General features: G+C 46.2%; 2 protein-coding genes across 3 annotated transcripts in view; both read right to left on the minus strand.

Annotated features, from left to right (window-relative positions):
• LOC133477380 (CD209 antigen-like protein E) overlaps positions 1-22,950 on the minus strand; it is a 68,030-nt gene extending 45,080 nt beyond the window's left edge. For both annotated transcript variants that reach the window (XM_061772042.1, XM_061772041.1), the window contains exons 1-3: positions 22,828-22,950; positions 22,600-22,689; positions 4,794-4,945 (exon numbers count right to left, since the gene is read on the minus strand). In XM_061772042.1, coding sequence (XP_061628026.1) covers positions 4,794-4,945; positions 22,600-22,689; positions 22,828-22,936 — 351 coding nt within the window. In that variant the 5' untranslated portion in view covers positions 22,937-22,950. The remainder of the gene's footprint in view (positions 1-4,793; positions 4,946-22,599; positions 22,690-22,827) is intronic.
• A 443-nt stretch (positions 22,951-23,393) lies between these two features.
• The window catches only part of naf1 (nuclear assembly factor 1 homolog (S. cerevisiae)), a 58,703-nt gene continuing 56,188 nt past the window's right edge, over positions 23,394-25,908 (minus strand). Inside the window, exons 8-9 of the mRNA XM_061772043.1 lie at positions 24,131-24,212; positions 23,394-24,017 (exon numbers count right to left, since the gene is read on the minus strand). Coding sequence (XP_061628027.1) covers positions 23,707-24,017; positions 24,131-24,212 — 393 coding nt within the window. The 3' untranslated portion in view covers positions 23,394-23,706. The remainder of the gene's footprint in view (positions 24,018-24,130; positions 24,213-25,908) is intronic.

Consider the following 25,908-nt stretch of genomic DNA (forward strand, 5'->3'; position numbering starts at 1 on the left):
CAGCTTGTTACTAACGCAATCATACAGCGAGAACTAAAGAGGCTAAGATGTGTGCATACATTACTGTGGCAATATTTCGATGATAATATCCCACTGTAGTAATTAATTGGTCTGAAGAAACTCATGATCGGATGTTAGTCAAAATATGACTGGCTATCTGGATGCTGATTTTTGTCTTTTGTTTGTCCATAATTATAATGTCCATGTTCCGCGTCTCCATTGCTGAGGCGGCCGAATGGAGCTGTGGCCGTAAGGTGGTCGGTGCCTGTCGTGGCGGCAATCCCCGAACCCTTTGGTGGACACCAACGGTGAGGGATGCCGTCAAGCTGAAGAAGGAGTTCTATCGGGCCTTTTTGGCCTGTGGGACTCCTGAGGCAGCTGATGGGTACCGCCTGGCCAAGCGGAATGCAGCTCTGGTGGTCGCTGAAGCAAAAACTCGGGTATGGGAGGAGTTTGATGAGGCCATGGAGAAAGACTTCCGGACGGCTTCGAGGAAATTCTGGTCCACCATCCGGCGTCTCAGGAGAAGAAAGCAGTGCACCACCAACACTGTGTATAGTGGGGATGGGGCGCTGCTGACCTCGACTCGGGACGTTGTGAGTCGGTGGGGAGAATACTTCGAAGACCTCCTCAATTCCACCGACATGCCTTCCCATGAGGAAGCAGAGTGTGGGTTCTCTGAGGCTCGCTCTCCTAGCTCTGGGTTTGAGGTCGTGCGTAGTTAAAAAGCTCCTCGGTGGCAGGGCCCCGGGGGTGGATGAGACACGCCTCTGCAACATCGCGTGGACATCGGGGGCCTCTGGCTTGGCAGACTGCGGTGTTTTGGTCAGAGTTTGGTCCGCATACCCGGCAGTCGGTCAGACTCGTTCCCGGTGAGGGTTGGACTCCGCCAAGGCTGCTTTTTGTCACCGATCCTGTTCATAACTTTTATGGACAGAATTTCTAGGCGCAGCCGAGGCATAGAGGGGTCCGGTTTGGTGGCCTCAGTATTGCATCTCTGCTTTTTGCAGATGATGTAGTTCTGTGGGCTTCATCAAGCCGTGACCTCCAACTCTCACTGGAGCAGTTCACAGCTGAGAGTGAGGCGCCTGGGATGAGAATCAGCACCTCCAAATCTGAGTCCATGGTCCTCAGTCGGAAAAGGGTGGCGTGCCCTCTTCCAGGTCAGGGATGAGATCCTGCCCCAAGTGGAGGAGTTCAAGTATCTTGGGGTCTTGTTGACGAGTGAGGGAAGAATGGAACGGGAGATATACAGACGGATCAGTGCAGCGTATGCAGTGATGCGGATTTTGTATCTGTCCGTTGTGGTAAAGAAGGAGTTTAGCCGAAAGGCGAAGCTCTCAATTTACCGGTCGGTCTACATTCCTACCCTCACCTATGGTCACGAGCTGTGGGTCGTGACCGAAAGAACAAGATCCCGGATACAAGCGGCCAAAATGAATTTCCTCCGCAGGGTGTCCGGGCTCTCCCTTAGAGATAGGGTGAGAAGCTTGGTCATCCGGGAGGATCTCAGAGTAGAGTCGTTGCTCTTCCACATCGAGAGGAGCCAGATGAGGTGGCTGGGGCATCTGATTCGGATACCTCCCAGACGCCTCCCTGGTGAGGTGTTCCGGGCATGTCCCACCGGGAGGAGACCCCGGGGATGACCCAGGACACGCTGGAGAGAATATGTCCTTCGGCTGGCCTGGGAACGCCTCGGGATCTCCCGGGAAGAGCTGGATGAAGTGGCTGGGGAGAGGGAAGTCTGGGCGTCCCTGCTAAAGCTACTGCCCCCGCGACCCGACCCGGATAAGCGGTAGAAAATGGATGGATGGATAGATAATTATAAGTTATAATTATTTATTCTTGTGATTCAGTTTTGTTTTTTTTAAACCTGAAATTTGAGTAGAAAAAAAGTTAGCCCGTTTAATTATAAATACTTACGTTGTTTATGTACTATATTTAAACATTTCTTGAAGCACTATGCAAGCACAAGGTAGACCCCAAGGACCACGAGTAGCCGCTGGTCTGTTCTAAAAATTGCTCACCACTGATGTGACATTGTGATTTACGAAGTGTTATTTATTTAAACTTTACCTGAAACATGTTTAATAAAGGGCGGCACGGTAACAGACTGGTTAGCATATCTGGCTCAAAGTTCTGAGGACCTGGGTTCAATCCCCGGCCCCGCCTGTGTGGAGTTTGCATGTTCTCCCCGTGCCTGCGTGGGTTTTCTCCGGGCACTCCGGTTTCCTCCCACATCCCAAAAACATGCATGGTAGGTTCATCGAAGACTCTAAATTGCCCGTAGGTGTGAAAGTGAGTGCGGATGGTTGTTTGTTTGTATGTGCCCTACGACTGGCTGGCAACCAGTTCAGGGTGTACCCCACCTCCTGCCCGGTGATAGTTGGGTTAGGCTCCAGCAGTCCCGCGATCCTTGTGAGGATAAGCGGCTCAGAAAATGGATGGATGCATGTGTAGGAAATATGCATAAACTTTCAAAAAGCCCCAACCCTAGTTAGTTGATGAACATGAAAAATGATTAAATATTGTAATATCTTGTAAAGTGAATGGATTAAATGCTGATATGCAAATAACTATAATTAAATACTGTGCCATTAGTGCGATAGATCAAGAGTGCGCATGCACAGACACGCCTTTGAGGGCGGTCCTCGAGAAAAAAATTAAGCTGATGTATTTGCTATGGATTATAAGAACACAAAGTACAAGGCTGAAAAGTCACTCAGTCGTGCGTCTGTCGACATAGCGGCCCGTCGTATGACCCTCGGTGAGTTTCAAATGAATTGATAGATTGTGAACATTATAATGGTATTTTGAACATGGTATTAACGAACATGTTGACTGAACATGTCTGGACAAGTTGAAACACGGAGATAGCCTTTCTGATTTCCGGTCACACCTTCCACACTTCCGGCAACAACAACCGATGGCGTCACATCCTCTAATGTCACCTCCGATTTCCGGTTTAGATTCCCGGCAACAACATAACTTCCGGTCCATTTCCAGCAACAACACAACGGCACTTCCGCTGTCCATTTCCGGCACCACATGATGATGTCACCTCCGATCTACTTAAGGCAACAAACAATGGTCCCCCCCTGGTACATTACCGGCGCCATGTGATGACGTCACTTTCGGTGTACATCTGACAACAAAGACACTTCCGGCACCATATGATTACGTCACTCCCGACCATCCATCATTTTGACAGAAGCTGAATAGTATAGTTTTTTTCTAGTCTGAGGTCCTGAGCACTCTGGAGAAGGTTTTTCGTCCAGGATGTCCCTGTATAAAAACTGGTTCGATTGCAATCAGTCTCCCTGTCACCTGCAGCTGCAAAACACACCCACAACATGATGCTGTCACCACCATGCTTCACTGTTGGGACTGTATTGGACAGGTGAGGAGCAGTGTCTGTTTTTCTCCACACACAGCGCTTAGAATTAAGGCCAAAAAGTCTATCTTAGTCTCATCAGACCAGAGAATCTTATTTTTCACCATCTTGGAGTCCTTCTGGTGTTTTTTAGCAAACTCCATGCGGGCTTTCATGTGTCTTGCACTGAGGAGAGGCTTCCGTCGGGCCACTCTGCCATAAAGCCCCGACTGGTGGAGGGCTGCAGGGATGGTTGACTTTCCCAAGTTGACTATAACCCAAGTGAACTCACTTTCTCCCATCTCCCGACTGCATCTCTGGAGCTCAGCCACAGCCTCTTTGGGTTCTTCTTTACCGCTCTCACCAAGGCTCTTCTCCCCCGATTGCTCAGAATTATGGAGGCCACTGTTCTCTTAGGAACCTTAATTAATGTCACAGCAGTGTCTGAATACTTATGGTTGTGTGATATTTCAGTTTTTGATTTTTAATAAATCTGAAAAAATTTCAATAATTCTGTTTTTTTTTCTGTCAATGTGGGGTGCTGTGGGTACATTAATGAGGAAATTTCTTTTAGCATTTTAGCAAATGGCTGCAATATAACAAAGAGTGAAACATTTAAGGGGGTCTGAATACTTTCCGTACCCACTGTATCTTGTTGCCTTTATGCTCTTGGTGGTTATGATGTATCTATGTAGTATGTTTGATGTTAATGGAAACCTGCTAAACTTAAAGACCTTAAAGCAGTGATTTTACAATATTTTACAATTTTAAAATCTCACAGCACACCAACAAACAAAAATGTCACAAAAAGTGTATACATTAATTACTGTATGTACTTCCTGCCATCTAACAGAAGAGCATTTATCTGTTCTGTCTGTCACTATCCCTCACTGTCTTAAATAGACGAACAAAGATACATAATTTCTTGTAAATAAATAATTTTTTAAGCAATTAAATACAATTTTATTATTTCCCACGGCACACCTGTAGAGCGCTCATGGCACACTGTTTGAGAATCACTGCCTTAAAGTCAGCGGTCTTATTTGCTTACATTACCTATATTTATGTTACCATAATATCTTTTGAGTGTTGTGGAAGCACATAAATCAGATCATGTTGCATCCTGTTAGTTGCTGATGCTACTGTGAATGTTGTGCCAGCTACACAGCCCGAGATTAAAAATGAATGCACACGTGGGCTCAAGCGGATTGAGGTGAGATGGCTTTCACATCAGATGAGAACCGCGCTCAGGTGCATTTGGAACTGGACCAAGACATTGCAGATTTCAGACCAGTTCCATCTCCATTAAAACGAACTAAAGTGGTAGTGCGAAAGCACCCTCAGATAGCATGCAAGAATTTGAAGATAATCTCCTAAAAAATGTCACAGTGAGGTTTATTTTATCTTCACATAAAAATACCTGTTCCTGTCTGCTGTCAATGATAACCAGGTCAGCATCTCTTTGCAGACAGTCCTGACGGCTGTTGTCCCAAGACCTCCTCTGCGAGGAAATATAGTAACAACTGCCGCTAAACTGTAGCCAGCCCTGTGGACAGCTCTCTTCCGTTGTACCTGCACACAGATGGGTTAACTCAATGTTGGATGGAGAACTGTTGCAACACAAAGTATACGTAGCAACAAACCAGGGATGTGCAGTCAGGGTAGGCAGAGCCTCACCTGCATGTGAAGGGTAAATAAATAATTACATAAAATTTCTTTCCATTACATAAAATTTCCATTTTAGTTCTCTGGTCTGTGCTTTTCATCTTTCATCTTTTTAAATTCGATAATATCCATGATTTCACAGTTAAAATGGCTGAATTTGCACAGTTCCTGTTCAAATACATGGGTGAGATCAAAAGCGTGGCAGCAAGCAGCCAGTCTCCAGATTGTGCAATTCCTTGAAAAACACACGAGCAAGTCAACTTCTGAATGGCTTAAAAAGACAAAATGAAAGTTTTGGAGTGGCCTAGTCAAATTCCAGACTTGAATCTTATTGAAATGCAGTGGCCGTTCATGCTCAAAAACAGTCTTTTTTTTTTTTGCTGAATTCAAACAATTCTGCAAGAAAGAGTGGGCCAAAATAATCTCCACACAGATGTGAAAGACTCATTGCCAGTTATAGAAAACACTTGATTTCAGTTGCTGCTGCTGAATCAGAATCAGAATCATCTTTATTTCCCAAGTATGTCCAAAACACACAAGGAATTTGTCTCCGGTAGTTGGAGCCGCTCTAGTACAACAGACAGTCAATTTACAGAACACTTTGGAGACAAAGACATTGACAAAAAACAATTGTGCAAAAAGATGCAGAGTCCTCAGTTCGAATGGCTAATATCGCAATAGTCCGGTGCAATGACCATTGTGCAAAGGGCACTGAGACTTCAAGGAGTGTATGCGGTTTAAAGTGACGAGTAGTGCGATAATCTGGGACAATGGTTGTGCAAATGTTACAGATACTCCTCAATCAGTGTGCAAATGGAGCAGATGCTACTCTGGCATGAGTGGCCACTATATGCAAATAATGCAGCACGGCGAGACAACTACAGTGAGTGCACGAGTAATACTGGTGGTGGTGTAGCAGTGGTCTAAAGTATTATTTTCCCTGGTAGGACAGTCGATGTGCTGCTTGTATTTAGGGAGTTCGTGGTTGAGTTTAGCTTTGTTAAAGTCCCCGAGAATAATGAGGGGTGAGTCGGGGTGTTTTTTTTCAATTTCGTTGACTTGATCGGCGAGCGTTAGCAATGCGGCGTTCGTGTTAGCTTGAGGCGGAATATAGACGCCAGCGAGAATGAATGATGCGAACTCACGTGGGGAGTAGAATGGTTTACAGTTTAAGAATAGCGACTCCAAATGCGGGCTGCAGTGTGTGCTGAGCACCGTGACGTCCGTACACCATTTTTCGTTGATATAGAGGCATATCCCGCCGCCCTTTGTTTTCCCCGATGATTCCATGTCGCGGTCCGCTCGATGAATGTGGAAACCGGGAAGCATAACAGCGCCATCGGGTACAGCGTCGCAAAGCCAGGTCTCCGTGAAGCACATGGCCGCGGAACGTCCGAAGTCTTTACTGGTCTTTAACAGAAGATGAAGCTCGTCCATTTTGTTGGGTAGGGAGCGTACATTCGCGAGGTGGATCGACGGGAACGCCAATCTGTGTCCTCTCTTGCGGAGTTTCACCTGAATGCCGGCTCGCTTCCCTCTGTGGCGCCGCTTCCGTCTCCATGCGCCGAAAACCGCGGACGCCGCTCCGGTGAGTAACTCGGGGAAAAAACTGAGCGGATATTCGAAAGTTGGTGACAGAAAGTCCGGAGTAGACTCCTTGATGGTTAGCAGGTCTCCCCTTGTGTAAGTGAGTCGTGTAAGGTCTCCAAAGACGGACGAAAAACACAAAAAACACAAAAACAAAGACAATACTAGAGAGCGCGTTACCGAGGCGACCACACTGGTAGGCGCCATCTTGGATTTAAATATACATAGGATATTGATGGCCAAACCAGTTATTACATTAAGGGGACCATTATTTTTCATTTTGAATAGTTTTTTTTTCCTTAATAAAGGAAATCACAATTTAAAAATAGCATTTTAAGTTCACTTGGGTTATATTTGTCTGACATTTACATTGATTTGTCTGATGATCTTAAAACAAAGTGGGGAAACGATGCAAAAATATAAGAATTTGACAAGAGGGCCAATACTTTTTCACACCTATATTTGTGTGTGTGTGGAAAATACCTGCCACAAATTAGATAGGTATCTCTGTCTCCAGCATTTTGAATGAAGATTTCCCCTCCCCCATAACAACCCTCACGACCATTTAATGAATATCTTGTTCACCTCCTATGCATTCATCGGATGAAAAGAGTGTTAAAATGACCGGTTAGTGGTTGTATATAAACTTCACTCAATTAACTATGGCTGAATTTTGTACAATTGTGATATTTAATTTTAGTCATTTTCTTCATAAAGTTGTCTTGTTAATCTTCAGTTTCTTAATACGGTGTTCTAAAAGGCACGTTGAATATGTAAGCATAGTGTTAATGTAAAGTCTCCGTAAAGCACATGGCGGCGGAACGTCCAAAGTCTTTACTGGTCTTTAACAGGAGATGAAGCTCGTCCATTTTGTTGGGTAGGGGGCGTACATTCGAGAGGTGGATTGACGGGAACGCCAATCTGTATCCTCCCTTACGGAGTTTCACCTGGATGCCGGCTCGCTTCCCTTTGTGGCGTCGCCTCTGCCTCCATGCGCCGAAAACCGTGGACGCCGCTCCGGTGAGTAACTCGGGGAAAAAACTGAACGGATTTGTGAAAGTTGGTGAAAGAAAGTCCGGCGTAGCCTCCTTGATGCTTAGCAAGTCTCCCCTTGTGTAAGTGAGTCGTGTAATGTCTCCAAAGACGCACGAAAAACACAAAAACAAAAACAATACTAGAGAGCGCATAACCTTAACTCTATTACTTGCGTGTAACTTTATTCCTCTATAGTTCCCACAGCTCTGCACATCACCCTTGTTCTTAAAAATGGGCACCAGCACACTTTTCCTCCATTCTTCAGGCATCTTCTCACTCGCTATAATTCTATTGACCAAGCTGGTCAAAAATTCCACAGCCACCTCTCCTAGATGCTTCCATACTTCCACAGGAATGTCATCAGGACCAACCACCTTTCCATTTTTCATCCTCTTTAATGCCTTTCTAACTTCACCCTTACTAATCATTGCTACTTCCTGGTCCACCACACTTGCCTCTTCGACTCTCCCTTCTCTCTCATTTTCCTCATTCATCAACTCCTCGAAGTATTCTTTCCATCTATCTAGCACACAACTGGCACCAGTCAACATATTTCCATCTCTATCCTTAATCACTGTAACCTGCTGCACATCCTTCCCATCTCTATCCCTCTGTCTGGCCAACTTGTAGAGATCCTTTTCTCCTTCTTTAGTGTCCAACCCGCCATACATGTCATCATATGCCTCTTGTTTGGCCTTTGCCACCTCTACCTTTGCCCGATGTCGCATCTCAATGTATTCCTTTTGGCTCTCCTTGGTCCTCTCAGTGTCCCACTTCTTCTGAGTTAACCTTTTTCCTTGTATGATTTCCTGTACTGTGAGGTTCCACCACGAAGTCTCCTTCTCTCCTTTCCTGCGAGAGATACACCAAGTACTCTCCTGGCTGCCTCTCTGATCACCTTGGCTGCAGTGGCCCAGTCTTCTGGAAGCTCCTCCTGTCCACCAAGAGCCTTCTCACCTCTTCCCGAAAAGCTGCACAACACTCTGCCTTTGTCTTCCTAATCCACCACAGTCATTTTACACACCACCATCCTATGCTGTCTAGCCACACTCTCCTCTACCATTACCTTACAGTCGGTAACCTCCTTCAGATTATATCGTCTGCACAAGATGTATTCCACCTGCATGCTTCTACCTCCGCTCTTGTAGGTCACCCTATGTTCCTGCCTCTTCTGTTAAAAAGTGTTCACTACAGCCATTTGCATCCTTTTTGCAAAGTCTACCACCATCTGTCCCTCCAAGTTCCTTTCCTGGATGCCATACTTACCCATCACTTCTTCATCACCCCTATTTCCTTCACCAACATGACCATTAAAATCTGCACCAATCATGACTCTCTCTCTGTCTGGGATGCTCAGAGCTACTTTGTCTAGTTCCTTCCAGAATTTCTCTTTCACCTCTAGGTCACATCCTACCTGTGGGGTATAGCAGCTAATCACATTATACATAACAACCTCAATTTCAAATTTCAGCCTCATCACTCGATCTGATACTCTTTTCCCCTCCAAGACATTCTTAGCCAACTCTTCTTTTAAAATAACCCAGACTCCATTTCTCTTCCCATCTACACCATCGTAAAATAATTTAAACCCTGCCCCTAAACTTCTAGCCTTACTGTCTTTCCACCTGATCTCCTGGACACACAATAGATCAACCTTTCTCTTAATCATCATGTCAACCAACTCCCGAGATTTTCCTGTCATAGTCCCCACATTCAGCTCTAGGCTCTGTGAATATACGATCAGGATGATTAATAAAAAGTCACTGACAAAAGTGCATTCCACCATTAGTAAATACAGTGCAAATTGTGAGTTGCTACGTGTGAATATAATTTTTCATACTACCGAATGTGTCGAACCACTGGCAATAGCGATACGGCAGAACAACTGTGGGGTGGTGAGGTGCTGCCCCCCTTTTCTCTACGGTCTTCCAGCCGGTCGAGCTTGTTAGGGCCCGCAGGAGTCTAGCCTCTTAACACACTTCACGCACATTTTCCTCACACTGTACATATTTCGCACATTCGGCACATTAACATATCATTGAGGGTCCCCTGGGGGGCTGGCACGAGGCATGATGAGCGGTATGCCAGGCCGGGTCCTGGCACATATGTGCTTGTCTCTGGTCCGGTTGCCCCCCTTCTGTGCTCGGCCGGTCCTCCAGGTTGAAAGCATCATACACCCGTCAGTAGGGGGAGGGCAGTGTCGGGCTGGGTAGGACACTCGGCCAGGTGTTCCGGCACACCGGCCTGCTCTGTCTTTTTTTTTTTTTTTTTTTTTTTTTTTTTTTTATAAATGCACCACATACATTCACACATCCTTTGGGGAGCTAGTTGGCCTGGGTGGGAGTGATGGTTGCGGGTCATCACCCACCAATGACACCCCACCACACATGATCACAGTACCGGAACAATAGTTGGCAGTTGTGGACCTGGCAACAATAGTAATAGGGTGGGTATTCATATTTCTCTTGGCTTGACTCCTGGGGCATGTGCCCCCACGTTCGGTTGACGAGCCACGTGGAGATGGTCCCCCCCCTCCCGCCTGAGTCCCGCCTTCCTCTCTCCAATTCTGGTGCCCTCACCTGTCATTGCTCCTGGCAGCGGCTTGACATGGACTCGCTTTTGGCGGACTGTGACCTTTTCGGGTGGCAGCTGGCTCCTGCGTTGGGCCCTTTTGGTGGTTGGGGCCCCCATGCTCTCCGGGGGTGCGCTGGGTAGCAGGTGGGGGAAGAATGGGCGTGAGGAGTGGTACACTTGCCCCTCCCTTTGGGACTGATCGGGGCGCTTCGGTTGTGCTGAGGGACCGCCCTGGGTCCTTGCTGGCTTTTCCATTTTTGTACGCCTCATTTTCTTACTCTCTTTTACCCTCAGTGTTATTTTCTTTTTGTAGTTGTGTGTTTCATTAAATATAACATAAAATTCCACTCTTGGTCATATTTTGTGTGTGTTCTGAGTTTAAATAAACCTCTGTAACCTAGGACTCAAAATTTCGTAGATTGTAGCAACCTACAGATTGAGACTGATTAAAAAGGTTTCTCGTCATTTCGCCTAAAGTAAAACTTGAAAAAAATTGATGTGGTGCCCTTTTCCGACACATTAATTTGAATTAAACAATTACATTCAAAATTACGATAAACCGGAAGTAACGCAAACGTCGCTCCCGGCTTATTACTTTCTCATAAATTAATTAAATTCTTATTTGACAGACACCCGGAGGACATGCAACAACTCCCCAAAAGAACAAGATGAGAGAGGACAGAAAAGACAGGACAGGATGTGGCAAATGAGCAAGGCAGTGCTACGGATGAGTGGTGCGGTGGGATGCTTTTATTGCGTCTTAACACCTGTAAGAACCTGTCAGTTGATATCTTAATATAACCTGTGTTATTATTAGTGGTCCCAACACAAAGCCTATAGCATGTGTATGGAACTTATTAGTGAATGAACATCATGTCACATGCATATGACAGACATGCAAACACCAAAGGCATGAAAAAGGTGACCAAAAAAACACATTGTAGAGGGGATCTGGGGGCATATTTTTTATTTTAACATAAATTAAGCAATCTGGAAGACTCGGAAGAGTACAATAAGGCAAAAAAAATAAAAAATGTTTTTCTTCACACAGAAAAACTTATTTACACCACTCAAGCACATGTTGATGTACAAATGTAAGACTAAAATAAAATTTGCCTCACTACTTTTTTGTTCTGGCCTCCAACTTCAGCCAAGCCCATCTCCACCTGCACCTGTTGCCTGCTTCGAGCTGTGGCACATGAATAGCATCCTCCTCTTTCAGCACTCTCATTCTTGAAAAGAATTGATTAAAATCATTGTTTCACTTAATTTTGCACTGTTACCAACTTCAAAGGCTAGTCCCAAATGCTTCATCCAGGAAAATAGTAAGTACAATATTTTTCAGTTTTCATTGTTCATTTCTGATTTAGAAGTTAGTTCATTCTGTGTTGTGACATAATCCCTAACATCGCTCCGTCGCTTAATACATTTAACATTAACATCCGTCAACTAATTAGATGATTGTAGCCGCATTTCCTAATTAATACAAGATGTACTAGTGGATAAACTCGTCGCCCATGTTGCATATGCTTTGCGGTTCCTTTGGGACCACAACGAGGGCCATGATCCGCAGCACCTCAATGCGAAAATACAAAAGACCAGTGCAACAAATATGACATTGGCTGATCTGATGAGCAAAAATGTTGCTTAAACGTAAGAATACCAATCGAGGAGGTGGGTAGAGTAGCCAAAACATTATCCTCAAGTAAGAGTACTGTTACTTGACAATAATATGACTCAAGTAAAAAGTAGTTCCCCAAAACATTAAGAGTAAAAAGTACACAGTGAAAATGACTCAAGTACTGAGTAAATAGTGAGTAACCTCATTTTTTTAACCACAGCATGAACATCAATAAAAACAATTACAAAATAAAATGTGAATGTGCAAATTCTGATGCTGCTGTGTATGTGTGTGCATGCAGAGTCAAAAAAAAAAAAAAAGAAAAATAAGAGATTTACTGCACTGTTTTCTCAAGTTATAAATTAGCTGAAATATCCACGTTTGGGCAGACAGTGCCAGACAAATACTACAATACATGAAAGCTGTTGTTTTTGTTCATCTAAATGTAAACACGAGTAGCGCGCCGTTGCCTTCATGATAACGACGAGATTGCCAACATGGCTGCCACGTAGGCACGACAATCAGCGGGGCTGGCTTATGTTAATACTTATGCCCGGGAAGCCCAATGGAAGACGTGTGAGGTCATGTGACTTTCTTGTGTCGTTTGATTGGTGAACTAGATTTAAACGTCACTATCGCTTAAATTTGATTGGCGCAAACAGCGCCCTTCCCATGGGCTCACCACCTGTGGGAGGGGCCATAGGGGTCGGTTGCAGTGTGAGCTGGGCAGTGGCCGAAGGCGGGGACCTTGGCGATCCGATCCCCGGCTACAGAAGCTGGCTCTCGGGACGTGGAATGTCACCTCTCTGGCAGGGAAGGAGCCCGAGCATGGTGTGTGAGGTCGAGAGGTTCCGACTAGGTATAGTCGGACTCGCCTCCACACACAGCCTGGGCTCTGGTACCAGTCATCTTGAGAGGGGTTGGACTCTCTTCCACTCTGGAGTTGCCCACGGTGAGAGGCGCCGAGCAGGTGTGGGTATACTTATTGCCCCCCGGCTTGGCGCCTGTACGTTGGGGTTCACCCCAGTGGGTAGCCTCCAGAGAGGGTAGCCTCCCTCCGCCTTCGGGTGGGGGGACGGGGCCTGACTGTTATTTATGCCTATGCACCAAACAGCAGTTCAGAGTACCCACCCTTTTTGGAGTTCTTAGAGGGGGTGCTGGAGAGCGCTCCCGCTGGTGACTCCATCGTTCTGCTGGGGGACTTCAATGCTCACGTGGGCAATGACAGTGAGACCTGGAAGGGAGTGATTGGGAGTAACGGCCCCCCTGATCAGAACCAGAGTGGTCTTCTGCTATTGGACGTCTGTGCTCACCACCGATTGTCCATAACGAACACCATTTTCAAGAATAAGGGTGTCCAGACGTGCACTTGGCACCAGGACATCCAAGGTCGCAGTTCGATGATCGACTTTGTGATCGTGTTATCGGACTTGCGGCCACATGTCTTGGACACTCGGGTGAAGAGAGGGGCGGAGCTGTCAACTGATCACCTGGTGGTGAGTTGACTCCAATGGTGGGGGAAGATGCCGGTCCGACGTGGCAGGCCCAAACGTATTGTGAGGGTCTGCTGGGAATGTCTGGCAGAAGAGGTTTCAACTGCCACGTGCGGCAGCACTTCACCCACGTCCTGAGGGAGGCGGGGGATATTGAGTCCGAGTGGACCATGTTCCGCGCCTCTATTGCCGAGGCGGCCGACAGGTGTGGCCGTAAGGTAGTCGGTGCCTGTGGTGGCGGCAATCCCCGAACCCGTTGCTGGACACCAGCGGTGAGGGATGCTGTCAAGCTGAAGGAGGAGTCCTATCAGGCCTTTTTGGACTGTGGGACTCCTGAGGCAGCTGATGGGTACCGGCTGGCCAAGCGGAATGCGGCTTTGGTGGTCCCTGAGGCAAAAACCCAGGTGTGGGAGGAGTTCGGTGAGGCCATGGAGAACAACTTCTGGACGGCTTCGAGGAAATTCTGGTCCACCATTCGGCGTCTCAGGAGGGGGGAGCAGTGCACCATCAACATTGTGTATAGTGGGGGATGAGGCGCTGCTGACCTCGACTCGGGACGTTGTGAATGGTGGTGAGAATACTTCGAAGACCTCCCCAATTCCACCGACACGCCTTCCCATGAGGGAGCAGAGTCTGGCTTCTCTGAGGCGGGCTCTCCTATCTCTGGGGTTGAGGTCACCGAGGTGGTTAAAAAGATGAGATTAGCACGGAGTTCCTCAAGGCTCTGGATGTTATGGGGCAGTCCTGGTTGACACGCCTCCGCAACATCGCATGGACATCGGGGACAGTGTTTTATTGGCAGACTGGGGTGGTGGTCCCCCTTTTTAAGAAGGGGGACCGGAGGGTGTGTTCCAACTACAGGGGGATCACACTCCTCAGCCTCCCTTGTAAGGGTCTATTCAGGAGTGCTGGAGAGGAGTGTCCGTCGGGAAGTCGAATCTCAGATTCAGGAGGAGTGGTGTGGTTTTCGTCCTGACTGTGGAACAGTGGACCAGCTCTTCACCCTCGGCAGGGTCCTCGAGGGTGCATGGGAGTTCGCCCAACCAGTCTACATGTGTTTTGTGGACTTGGAGAAGGCGTTCAACCGTGTCCCTCGTGGAGTCCTGTCGGGGGTGCTTCGGGAGTATGGAGTACCGAACCACCTGATACGGGCTGTTCGGTCCCTGTACTACCAGTGTCAGAGTTTGGTACGCATTGCCGGCAGTCAGTCGGACTCATTTCCAGTGAGGGTTGGACTCCGCCAAGGCTGCCCTTTGTCACCGATTCTATTCATAACTTTTATGGACAGAATTTGGACAGATGAGATCCTTCCCCAAGTGAAGGAGTTCAAATTTCTTGGGGTCTTGTTCACGAGTGAGGGAAGAATAGAACGGGAGATCGACAGGCGAATCGTCGTCAAAGATAATCGATGATCATTTAGATAATCGAAACGGAGTATAAGTACCGTTTCTTCTTAACAGCAGAAGCAGAAGTGTTTTTTCTGGTCTCATCAACTCCTGTGACTTATCCAAAGCAGGTCCGGAGCGCACAGGCGGAACCTCAGGCCAATGCGCTTATTAGTCTGCCGCGGAGTAATATTCGCAATTACATCTGTGTGTGGATGGTGGATGTGTGGAATGAATCTAGCTGCCAGCGTTCAAGGAGTAGGAAACAGCCTATGACCGCAGGAACGGCAACCCCCACCTCCACTGTTTCTCAGTGCTTTGGTCAAAGTAGAAGGTTTTTTCAAGTCAATGGGTTCAGTTCGGAGGGAAGTCACGAGTCATTGCTGTTCAAGTCCAAGTCAAGTTGCAAGTTTTTAAATATATTGTCGAGTCTAAAGTGATCACATTTATGACTCGAGGCCACTCCTCTGGCAGATAACATGTGAAAAAGGTATTTTGCACTCCAGCAATAATACCATCTATTTATGTCTATGTGTAAGGCTGACTTAGTGTGACAAAAACTATTCAGAAGTAAAAAGAAACAGCTTAATACGGCTTCTACTTACTGTTTACACACGGGGCAGCCATCTTTGAAAGCCAACTCGGGGGGTAGTGATTTCCGTGTGAAATCCGACTTCAGAGGGCGGTTCCATTTAAATTTTCGACTAGGAATTTGGAAATTCAGATGAGCGAGTTCAAATGTAACGCAGTGTATGATGGGCTGCTTGCAAAGACGAGACTGTCACATGCTAAACAATCAGCCACTTTGACGTTAATGAGAGCTGAGCAGCGTTCTTTCCCCCCAGCGGAGCAGAGGGGCGGCAGTGCACACACAAATACACGTGGAGCCAGAGAGAGTGGAGTTTGCATGTTCTCTCCGTGCCTATGTGGGTTTTCTCCGGGTTCTCCGGTTTCCTCCCACATCCCAAAAACATGCGTGGTAGGTGCATTGAAGACTCTAAATTGCCCATAGGTGTGAATGTAAGTGCGAATAGTCATTTGTTTATATGTGCCCTGCGATTGACTGGCGACCAGTTCAGGGTGTGGCCCGCCTCTCGCCCGAAGATAGCTTGGGTAGGCTCCAGCACGCCCACAACCCTAGTGAGGAGAAGCGGTACAGAAAATGGATGGATGGATGGATGTTCAATTATGTACCATACATATATATTTTATTTAAAAATAAAATGGATCTTCAATGGAAAAAAGTTTTTATTTACCCAAATTTGTCAAACTAACAGATTTTAGAGCTGTAATTTAAATAGTGTGATACAGTGGTATTTTTGCTCAACCGTCAGAATCTGATACTGTCCCATGCCAAATGGAGTGCGCTCACCGGGTCAAGGAAGAGCTCCTGCCCCAAGTGGAAGAGTTCAAGTATCTAGGGGTCTTGTTCACGGTGAGGGAAGAAGGGAGCGGGTGATCGACAGATGGATAAGCGCATTGTCTGCAGTGACGCAAACTCTGTATCGGTCTGTGGTGGTAAAGGAGCTGAGCCGAAAAGTGAAGCTCTCAATTTCCCGGTCGATCTACATTCCTACCCTCACCGATGTTCTTGAGGTGTGGGTTGCAACAGAGAGAACAAGATTGTGGATAAAAGAGGTCATAATTAGTTTCCTCCACAGGGTGTCTGGGCTCACCCTTAAAGATAGGGTGAGAAGCACGGTCATCCGTGAGGGGCTGAGAATCAAGTCGCTTCTCCTCCAAATCGATAGGAGCCAGATGAGGTGGCTCAGGCATCTGATGAGGATGCCCCATGGACGCCTCCCTGGTGAGGTGTTCTAAGCACGTCCCCAGGAGGCCCTGGAAGAGCTTGACGAAGTGGCTGGGGAGAGGAAACTCTGTGCTTCCCTTCTTAAGCTGCTGCCCCTGGAACCTGTCCCTGGATAAGCTGAAGAAAATGTATGGATGGATAAAAAGGTTTTTTTTCTGTTTTTTTATTTTAAACTGTTAAGTCTACATTTAACTTTTACAGGGTCGCAAGACACCCACCCCCTTTTGACTGTTGGAGAAGACAATAAACTGAAATAAACTCTAAATAAACCGGATGAGAATATAGAGAAATAACTAAAGATGGTGCCTAACAGTGTAGTCGCCTCGGTTACCTGCTCTCCAGTGTTGTCGATGTTTTTGTGTTTCGTTGGTCTTTGGAAACATTACGCAACTCACTTACACAAGGGAAGACTTTCTTTCACAAATCCGCAAATTTTTTTCTCCGAGTTACTAACCGGATGCCACTCCTGTCGATACACCTCGCGAATGTACGCTCTCTACCCAACAAAATGGACGAGCTTCATCTTCTCACAAAAATCAGTCAAGACGGACGTTCCGCCGCCCTATGATTCACGGAGACATGGCTTTGTAAACGCGTCCCCGATGGCGGCGTAATGCTTCCGGGCTTCCAACTACACCAGACAGTTATCGGGGAAAACAAAAAGCAGGGGGATATGCTTCTATAACGAAAAATGGTCACGGCGCTCAGCACACACTGCAAAACCGGACTTGGAGTCGCTGTTTTTGAACTGTAAGGCCATTCTATTCGCCGCGTGAGTTTGCATCTTTCATACTCGCGGGTATTTACATTCCTCCTCAAGCTAACACAAATGCCGCATTGCTAATGCTCGCTGAACAAGTAAAAGAAATTGGAAAAAAAAAAAGCACCCAGATTCATCCCTCATTTCTTGTAAGATGGCGCCTACCAGTGTGGTCGCCTCGGTAACGCGCTCTCTAGTATTGTCTTTGTTTTTGTGTTTTTTGTGTTTTTCGTCCGTCTTTGGAGACCTTACACGACTCACTTCCACAAGGGGAGACCTGCTAACCATCAAGGAGTCTACTCCGGACTTTCTGTCACCAACTTTCGAATATCCGCTCAGTTTTTTCCCAGAGTTACTCACCGGAGCGGCGTCCGCGGTTTTCGGCGCATGGAGACGGAAGCGGCGCCACAGAGGGAAGCGAGCAGGCATTCAGGTGAAACTCCGCAAGAGAGGACACAGATTGGCGTTCCCGTCGATCCACCTCGCGAATGTACGCTCCCTACCCAACAAAATGGACGAGCTTCATCTTCTGTTAAAGACCAGTAAAGACTTCGGACGTTCCGCGGCCATGTGCTTCACGGAGACCTGGCTTTGCGACGCTGTACCCGATGGCGCTGTTATGCTTCCCGGTTTCCACATTCATCGAGCGGACCGCGACATGGAATCATCGGGGAAAACAAAGGGCGGCGGGATATGCCTCTATATCAACGAAAAATGGTGTACGGACGTCACGGTGCTCAGCACACACTGCAGCCTGCATTTGGAGTCGCTATTCTTAAACTGTAAACCATTCTACTCCCCACGTGAGTTCGCATCATTCATTCTCGCTGGCGTCTATATTCCGCCTCAAGCTAACACGAACGCCGCATTGCTAACGCTCGCCGATCAAGTCAACGAAATTGAAAAAAAACACCCCGACTCACCCCTCATTATTCTCGGGGACTTTAACAAAGCTAAACTCAACCACGAACTCCCTAAATACAAGCAGCACATCGACTGTCCTACCAGGGAAAATAATACTTTAGACCACTGCTACACCACGGTAAAAAACGCATACCGTGCTATACCTCGTGCAGCCTTGGGCTCGTCTGATCACTGCTTAATTCACTTAATACCGACGGACAGGCAAGAACTTAAATGTGCGAAGCCTACAGTGAAAACAGTCAAAAAGTGGACAAATGAAGCCAAGATGGAACTTCAAAGCTGCTTAGACTGCACAGACTGTCTTTGAAAATTCAGCTGGCAGCCTGGATGAATATACGGACACTGTCACATCCTATATCAGTTTCTGTGAAGAGGTCTGTGTACCAACAAAATCATTTCGCACATTCAACAACAATAAGCCGTGGTTCACTGCTAAACTTAAGCAGCTTCGCCAAGCTAAGGAGGACGCATATCAGAGCGGGGACAGGGCCCTGTATAATCGAGCTAGAAACCAGCTGACCAAAGAAATTAACATTGCAAAGAGGATCTATACAGCAAAGTTGGAAAAACAGTTTAGCGCAAACGACTCTAAATCAGTCTGGCATGCATTCCAGTCGCTGACTAATTACAAGCGACGATCCCCCCAAGCTGAGAACAATAGCACACTAGCCAACGACTTGAATACCTTCTACTGCAGATTTGAAAAGGACAGTTTCACACCACACACCAACCCGGCCGCACCCGCGACCACAATCACACCTCTGAGTTAACCATCCATGAACAGGATGTGAGACGCATCTTCAAACAACAAAAGATTAACAAAGCGGCAGGCCCGGACCACGTGTCTCCATCCTGCCTCAAAGTCTGCGCGGACCAGCTCGCACCAGTCTTCACTCAGATCTTCAACAGATCACTGGAAATGTGCGAAGTTCCATCCTGCTTCAAACGCTCCACCATCATCCCAGTCCCCAAGAAACCTGCAATCTCGGGTCTGAATGACTACAGGCCTGTCGCTTTGACATCTGTGGTCATGAAGTCCTTTGAACGTCTTGTGCTGGACCACCTCAAGAGTGTCACAGGTCCCCTGCTGGACCCCCTGCAGTTTGCCTACCAAGCGAACAGATCTGCGGATGATGCAGTCAACATGGGACTGCACTTCATCCTAGAACACCTCGACAGTGCAGGGACCTACGCGAGGATCCTGTTCGTGGACTTCAGCTCAGCGTTCAACACCATCATCCCTGAACTCCTTTCATCCAAGCTTCTCCAGCTCAGCGTCTCACCTGCCATCTGCCAGTGGATTTACAGCTTTCTGACGGGCAGGACACAGCAGGTCAGGCTGGGGGAGGCCACCTCATCCACACGCAGCATCAGCACTGGGGCGCCCCAAGGTTGTGTCCTCTCTCCGCTGCTCTTCTCTCTCTACACGAACGACTGCACCTCAGCAAACCCGACTGTCAAACTCCTGAAGTTTGCAGATGACACCACTGTCATCGGCCTCATCAAGGACGGTGACGAGTCTGCATATCGACAGGAAGCGGAGCGGCTGGAGCTGTGGTGCGGCCGACACAACCTGGAGCTGAACACGCTCAAGACTGTAGAGATGATCGTGGACTTCAGGAGGCATCCTTCGCCACAGCTGCCCCTCACGCTGTCCAGCTGCCTTGTGTCAACCGTCGAGACCTTCAAGTTCCTGGGAATTACAATCTCCCAGGACCTGAAGTGGGCGACCAACATCAACTCCGTCCTCAAAAAGGCCCAGCAGAGGATGTACTTCCTGCGGCTTCTGAGAAAGCATGGCCTGCCACCGGAGCTGCTGAGACAGTTCTACACAGCGGTCATCGAATCAGTCCTGTGTTCTTCCATCACAGTCTGGTTTGGTGCTGCTACAAAAAAAGGACAAACTCCGACTGCAACGGACAATCAAAACTGCTGAAAGGATTGTCGGTACCCCCCTACCCACCCTTGAGGACTTGCACGCTGCCAGAACTAAGACAAGGGCGTGCAAAATCCTCTCGGACCCTCCCCACCCTGGTCACCAGCTCTTCCAGCTCCTTCCCTCAGGTAGGCGCTACCGATCAATGCAAACTAGAACTAGTAGACATTCCAACAGCTTCTTCCCTCTTGCAATCAACTTCTTGAACAGCTAACTTACAATTCCATTACAACAAGCTGGCAATTTTTTGACTTGAGTTCGTTGTCACATTTCTGTATTATGTATTACTCGTGCACTCACTGTAGTTGTCTCGCCGTGCTGCACTATTTGCATATAGTGGCCACTCATGCCAGAGTAGCATCTGCTCCATTTGCACACTGATTGAGGAGTATCTGTAACATTTGCACAACCATTGTCCCAGATTATCGCAGTACTCGTCACTTTAAACCGCATACACTCCTTGAAGTCTCAGTGCCCTTTGCACAATGGTCATTGCACCGGACTATTGCGATATTAGCCATTCGAACTGAGGACTCTGCATCTTTTTGCACAATTGTTGTTTGTTGTTGTTTTTTGTCAATGTCTTTATGTCTCCAAAGTGTTCTGTAAATTGACTGTCTGTTGTACTAGAGCGGCTCCAACTACCGGAGACAAATTCCTTGTGTGTTTTGGACATACTTGGCAAATAAAGATGATTCTGATTCTGATTCTGATTCTTGGAGATTTTAACAAAGCTAAACCACCAACTCCCTAAATACAAGCACCACATCGACTGTCCTACCAGAGAAAATAAAATTCTAGACCACTGCTATACTACGCTATATAACGCATACCGTGCTATCCCCCGTGCTGCTCTGGGCTCGTCTGATCACTGCTTAATTCACTTGATACCAGCATACAGGCAACAGTGAAAGTGAAAAAGTGGACCAATGACCAAAATCTGTTAAGACTGCACTGACTGCAATGTCTTTGAAACTTCAACTGGCAGCCTGGATGAATATACGGATACTGTTACATCCTATATCAGTTTCTGTGAAGATCTGTGTGTACCAACAAAGTCATTTCGCACCTTCAATAACAACAAGCGTTCAACATCATCATCCCCAAACTCTTCTCCTCCAAGCTTCCCCAGCTCAGCGTCTCGCCTGCCATCTGCCAGTGGATTTACGGTTTCCTGACGGGCAGGACACAGCAGGTGAGGCTTAGGAACACCACCTCATCTAGGGCGCCACAAGGATGCGTCCTCTCTCCGCTGCTCTTCTCTCTCTACATTAATGACTGCACCTCAACGTACCTGGCTGTCAAACTCCTGAAGTTTGCAGATGACATCACAGTCATCAGCCTCATCAAAGAGGGTGACGAGTCTGCGTATTGACAGGAAGTGGAGCGGCTGGAGCTGTGGTAGGGCCGACACAACCTGGAGCTGAACACGCTCAAGACTGGAAAGATCATCGTGGACTTCAGGAGGCATCGTTCGCCACAGCTGCCCCTCCCGCTGTCCACCTGCTCTGTGTCAACCGTCGAGACCTTCAAGGTCCTGGTAATTACAGTCTCTCAGGACCTGAAGTGAGAGACCAACATCAACTCCATCCTCAAAAAGGCCCAGCAGAGGATGTATTTCCTGCGCCTTCCGAGGAAGCATGGCCTGCGACTGGAGCTGTTGAGGCAGTCCTACACAGCAGTCATCGAATCAGTCCTGTGTTTATCCATCACAGCTTGGTTTGGTGCTGCCACAAAAAAAGGACAAACTCCGACTGCAACAGATAATCAAAACTGTTGAAAAAATTGTCTGTACCCGCCTATCTACCCTTGAGGACTTGCACGCTGCCAGAACTAAGAGCATCCAAAATCCTCTTTGACCCTCCACATCCTGGTCACCACATATACATATATACATATATATATATATATATATATATATATATATATATACACACACACACACACACACATATATATATATATATGGTAACCACCAATAAACGTTTTCGGGGTTCGTGCCCACCAAAAAAGTGAAAAGAAACATTGCTCAACAATAATTGGAAAAAAATCCAATAGGTGAATCCTTGGGTCCACTGTAATACAAAATCACTCGTTTCTGTCATATTTAAATTTCTTGAGATGATGAATTTAGGGTTTGTCATCCAAGTGTTTTTGTTTGAAATCTATCACTCTGCAGTTTATACACGTTTCATTTTTTGAATTGAACGACTGAAATAAATTGCATTTCCTACAAACCTCACTGAAATGCACCTGTATATTAGCTGCACATCAATGTTTAACTCAAGCAGTCAAAGCAATTGAATGATGAAATGTTTTGATGCAAAAAAGTATTGGTGTGAATGCTTGTCTTTCAGAAATGAGCCAAATTATCACCAGTTATGTAGCTACAAAATACTTTTTTTTTTTTTCCTCAACATTTATGAGGTAGCTCACTGTGACTCAGTCTCAGTGTGATGTTGAGAACTGCTTGAAGAACACACAGCAGCCCAAAGCCCACCAGAACCACATAGATATGTCTTGATTCTGCCAAAACACACATACACACACTTAGTTAAAAATCAGCAAAAAAATCTAAACTAACAACAGAATGGGGAAATTAAATTATTCAATACAGATATTAAGCAGATGCGAAACTCACAAAATTAGTCCCATTTTACCTACTTGGCAGAGTCTTTTCTGTTGTGTCCGCTTGTCCATTTTTTGGAAATTGCTCATATTCACCAACTTCAACGCTGACTTGAGGACCATTAGAATTAAACACCACAGCCATGTTTAAGCAGAGGCAGTAACGTACGTTGTTTCTGCTGTTGTATACAAGGAAATATTCCACCATATCCTTCCTGTCACAAGCCTTATGCCACTCGTTTTACAGATGTTATATGTCTCATTTGAGAAAAATATGCTGTTTATATTTGTAACATACTATGCAATTTAGATTTTTGGGGAATTTTGACAACCCATCTTCCTTTAACATTTTTTAGCACCAACAATTACTTTTCAAGAACTATTGTCACAAGAATGAAAATGACTAAGCGAGACAAGTGTTGCATCTCATCCAACAGCACTTGAGCTTTGAAGCACACGATGATTGCATTGTAGACAAATATAACAAGAAGCATCTTCTTGACAAAACTGTTGAAAACATGAGCACAAACTATCACCAGCCTGACACAAAAGTGAGAAAGGAAAAATGGCTCAAAACATTGAAGTTTATTTCACAAACACAAGTTCTTGAGTCAAATAAATTTCATTCAGAAAAAAATTTATCAGCTATTAACAGAAGAACAATTCACATCTCATTTATAGTCATAGAAAAAGGGCCGTATTCACACATTATCTTTTTTGTTCAAATCCGTCAGTTGCAGTTTAGAACTGTTTAAGAAAAAACGTGGCACTTCACAATTCTTATGTGTGTGTGTGTGTATATATATATATATATATATATATATATATATATATATATATATATATATATATATATAAACTACAATAACTACTGCAATGCAGCCTTAGTATAGGTAGTCTAGTGTGTGTTGGATTTCACTGAGGAGGAGGAGGAGGAGGAGGAAGTTTTGAAAATGGGACAGAGTGTGGTTGCCAGAATTGAGAGGCGTATGATGGACTAAAGAATGATGGAGGTGGGTAGGGAGGGAAGGTGAGTGGGGAAGGAGGATGGGGTGGATAAAGGTAGGGAGGAGCATGGAACCCGGAAGAAACATTTGTGTGCAGGGGTAGCTGATGTGAGTGACAAAATGGTGGTTGGTTGTCGTTTACATTATGGTCCCTGATCAGAGCCCCTGTATGTCTTGATGTTACATGGTGAGGCTGCAGAGTGTCCAGTGTAAGACTTTCTATAAGGAGACAAAACATTAAGAATTAACGCCCTGGCAGAAAGATTTAAAGACATTCTTCCAAACAAGTAACAGGACAACATACTGTATATTTTGTCATTCTCTAATATTACCTGTGCTGTTGTGTTTCTTTTTGCGGTTTTTCACTCTCCTCTTAGCTTGCTGCTCCTTCTCGTCGTCACTATAGTCTAAAGCCTGGAGAGGAAAAGAGAAATGTGTGGTAAGACATGGTGAAACACACCAGCAAGAGCAAAGTGGAAAAAAAAACCCCACTTCATTTGCATGTTTGAGACATGTATTACTGTAATCACAAGAGGCGCTACCGATCAATGCAAACTAGAACTAGCAGACATTCCAACCTACAATTCCATTGCAACATGCTGGCAATTTTTTGACTTGAGTTCGTTGTCACATTTCTGTGGGGCCAATAATATATTACTCGTGCACTCACTGTAGTTGTCTCGCCACGCTGCAGTATTTGCATATCTGTTGTTGACCAACACTGGCCACTCATGCCAGAGTAGCATCTGCTCCATTTGCACACTAATTGAGGAGTATCTGCAACATTTGGACAATCAACATTGTCCCAGATTATCACGCTACTCGTCACTTTAAACTGCATACACGCCTTGAAGTCTCGGCACCCAATGGTCATTGCACCGGACTATTGCAATATTAGTCATTCGAACGGCTCTAAGTGCTAGAGGACTCTGCATCTTTTTGCACAATTGTCAAAAAAAAAATAAAAAAATTTTTTTTTACCAGCATTACCAGATAACGAGCAACCCTTTACTGCTCAGTGACTGTTTTTTTTTTGTCAATGTCTTTATGTCTCAAAAGTGTTCTCTGTCAATTGACTGTCTGTTGTCGTAACTAAAGCGGCTCCAACCTTCTTCTTTTCCTTTCGGCTTGTCCCGTTAGGGGTCGCCACAGCGCGTCATCCTTTTCCATGAGAGCCTATCTCCTGCATCCTCCTCTCGAACACCAACTGCCATCATGTCTTCCCTCACGACATCCATCAACCTTCTCTTTGGTCTTCCTCTAGCTCTCTTGCCTGGCAGCTCCATCCTCATCATCCTTCTACCAATATACTCACTCTCTCTCCTCTGGACGTGTCCAAACCATTGAAGTCTGCTCTCTCTAACTTTGTCTCCAAAACATCGAACCTTGGCTGTCCCTCTGATGAGCTCATTTCTAATTTTATCCAACCTGGTCACTCCGAGAGCGAACCTCAACATCTTCATTTCCGCCACCTCCAGCTCTGCTTCCTGTTTTCTCTTCAGTGCCACTGTCTCTAATCCATACATCATGGCTGGCCTCACCACTGTTTTATAAACTTTGCCCTTCATCCTAGCAGAGACTCTTCTGTCACATAACACACCTGACACCTTCCTCCACCCGTTCCAACCTGCTTGGAGCCGTTCCTTCACTTCCTGACCACACTCACCATTGCTCTGGACGGTTGACCCCAAGTATTTAAAGTCCTCTACCCTTGCCATCTCTTCTCCCTGTAGCCTCATTCTTCCCCCACCACCCCTCTCATTCATGCACATATATTCTGTTTTACTTCGGCTAATCTTCATTCCTCTTCTTTCCAGTGCATGCCTCCATCTTTCTAACTGTTCCTCCAGCTGCTCCCTGCTTTCACTGCAGATCACAATGTCATCTGCAAACATCATGGTCCACGGGGATTCCAGTCTAACCTCATCTGTCAGCCTATCCATCACCACTGCAAAAAGGAAGGGGCTCAGGGCTGATCCCTGATGCAGTCCCACGTCCACCTTAAATTCTTCTGTCACACCGACAGCACACCTCACCGCTGTTCTGCTGCCCTCGTACATGTCCTGTATTATTCTAACATACTTCTCTGCCACTCCAGACTTCCGCATGA

This window comes from Phyllopteryx taeniolatus, chromosome 4 (assembly GCF_024500385.1).
Source record: "Phyllopteryx taeniolatus isolate TA_2022b chromosome 4, UOR_Ptae_1.2, whole genome shotgun sequence".
NCBI classification, from domain to species: domain Eukaryota; kingdom Metazoa; phylum Chordata; class Actinopteri; order Syngnathiformes; family Syngnathidae; genus Phyllopteryx; species Phyllopteryx taeniolatus.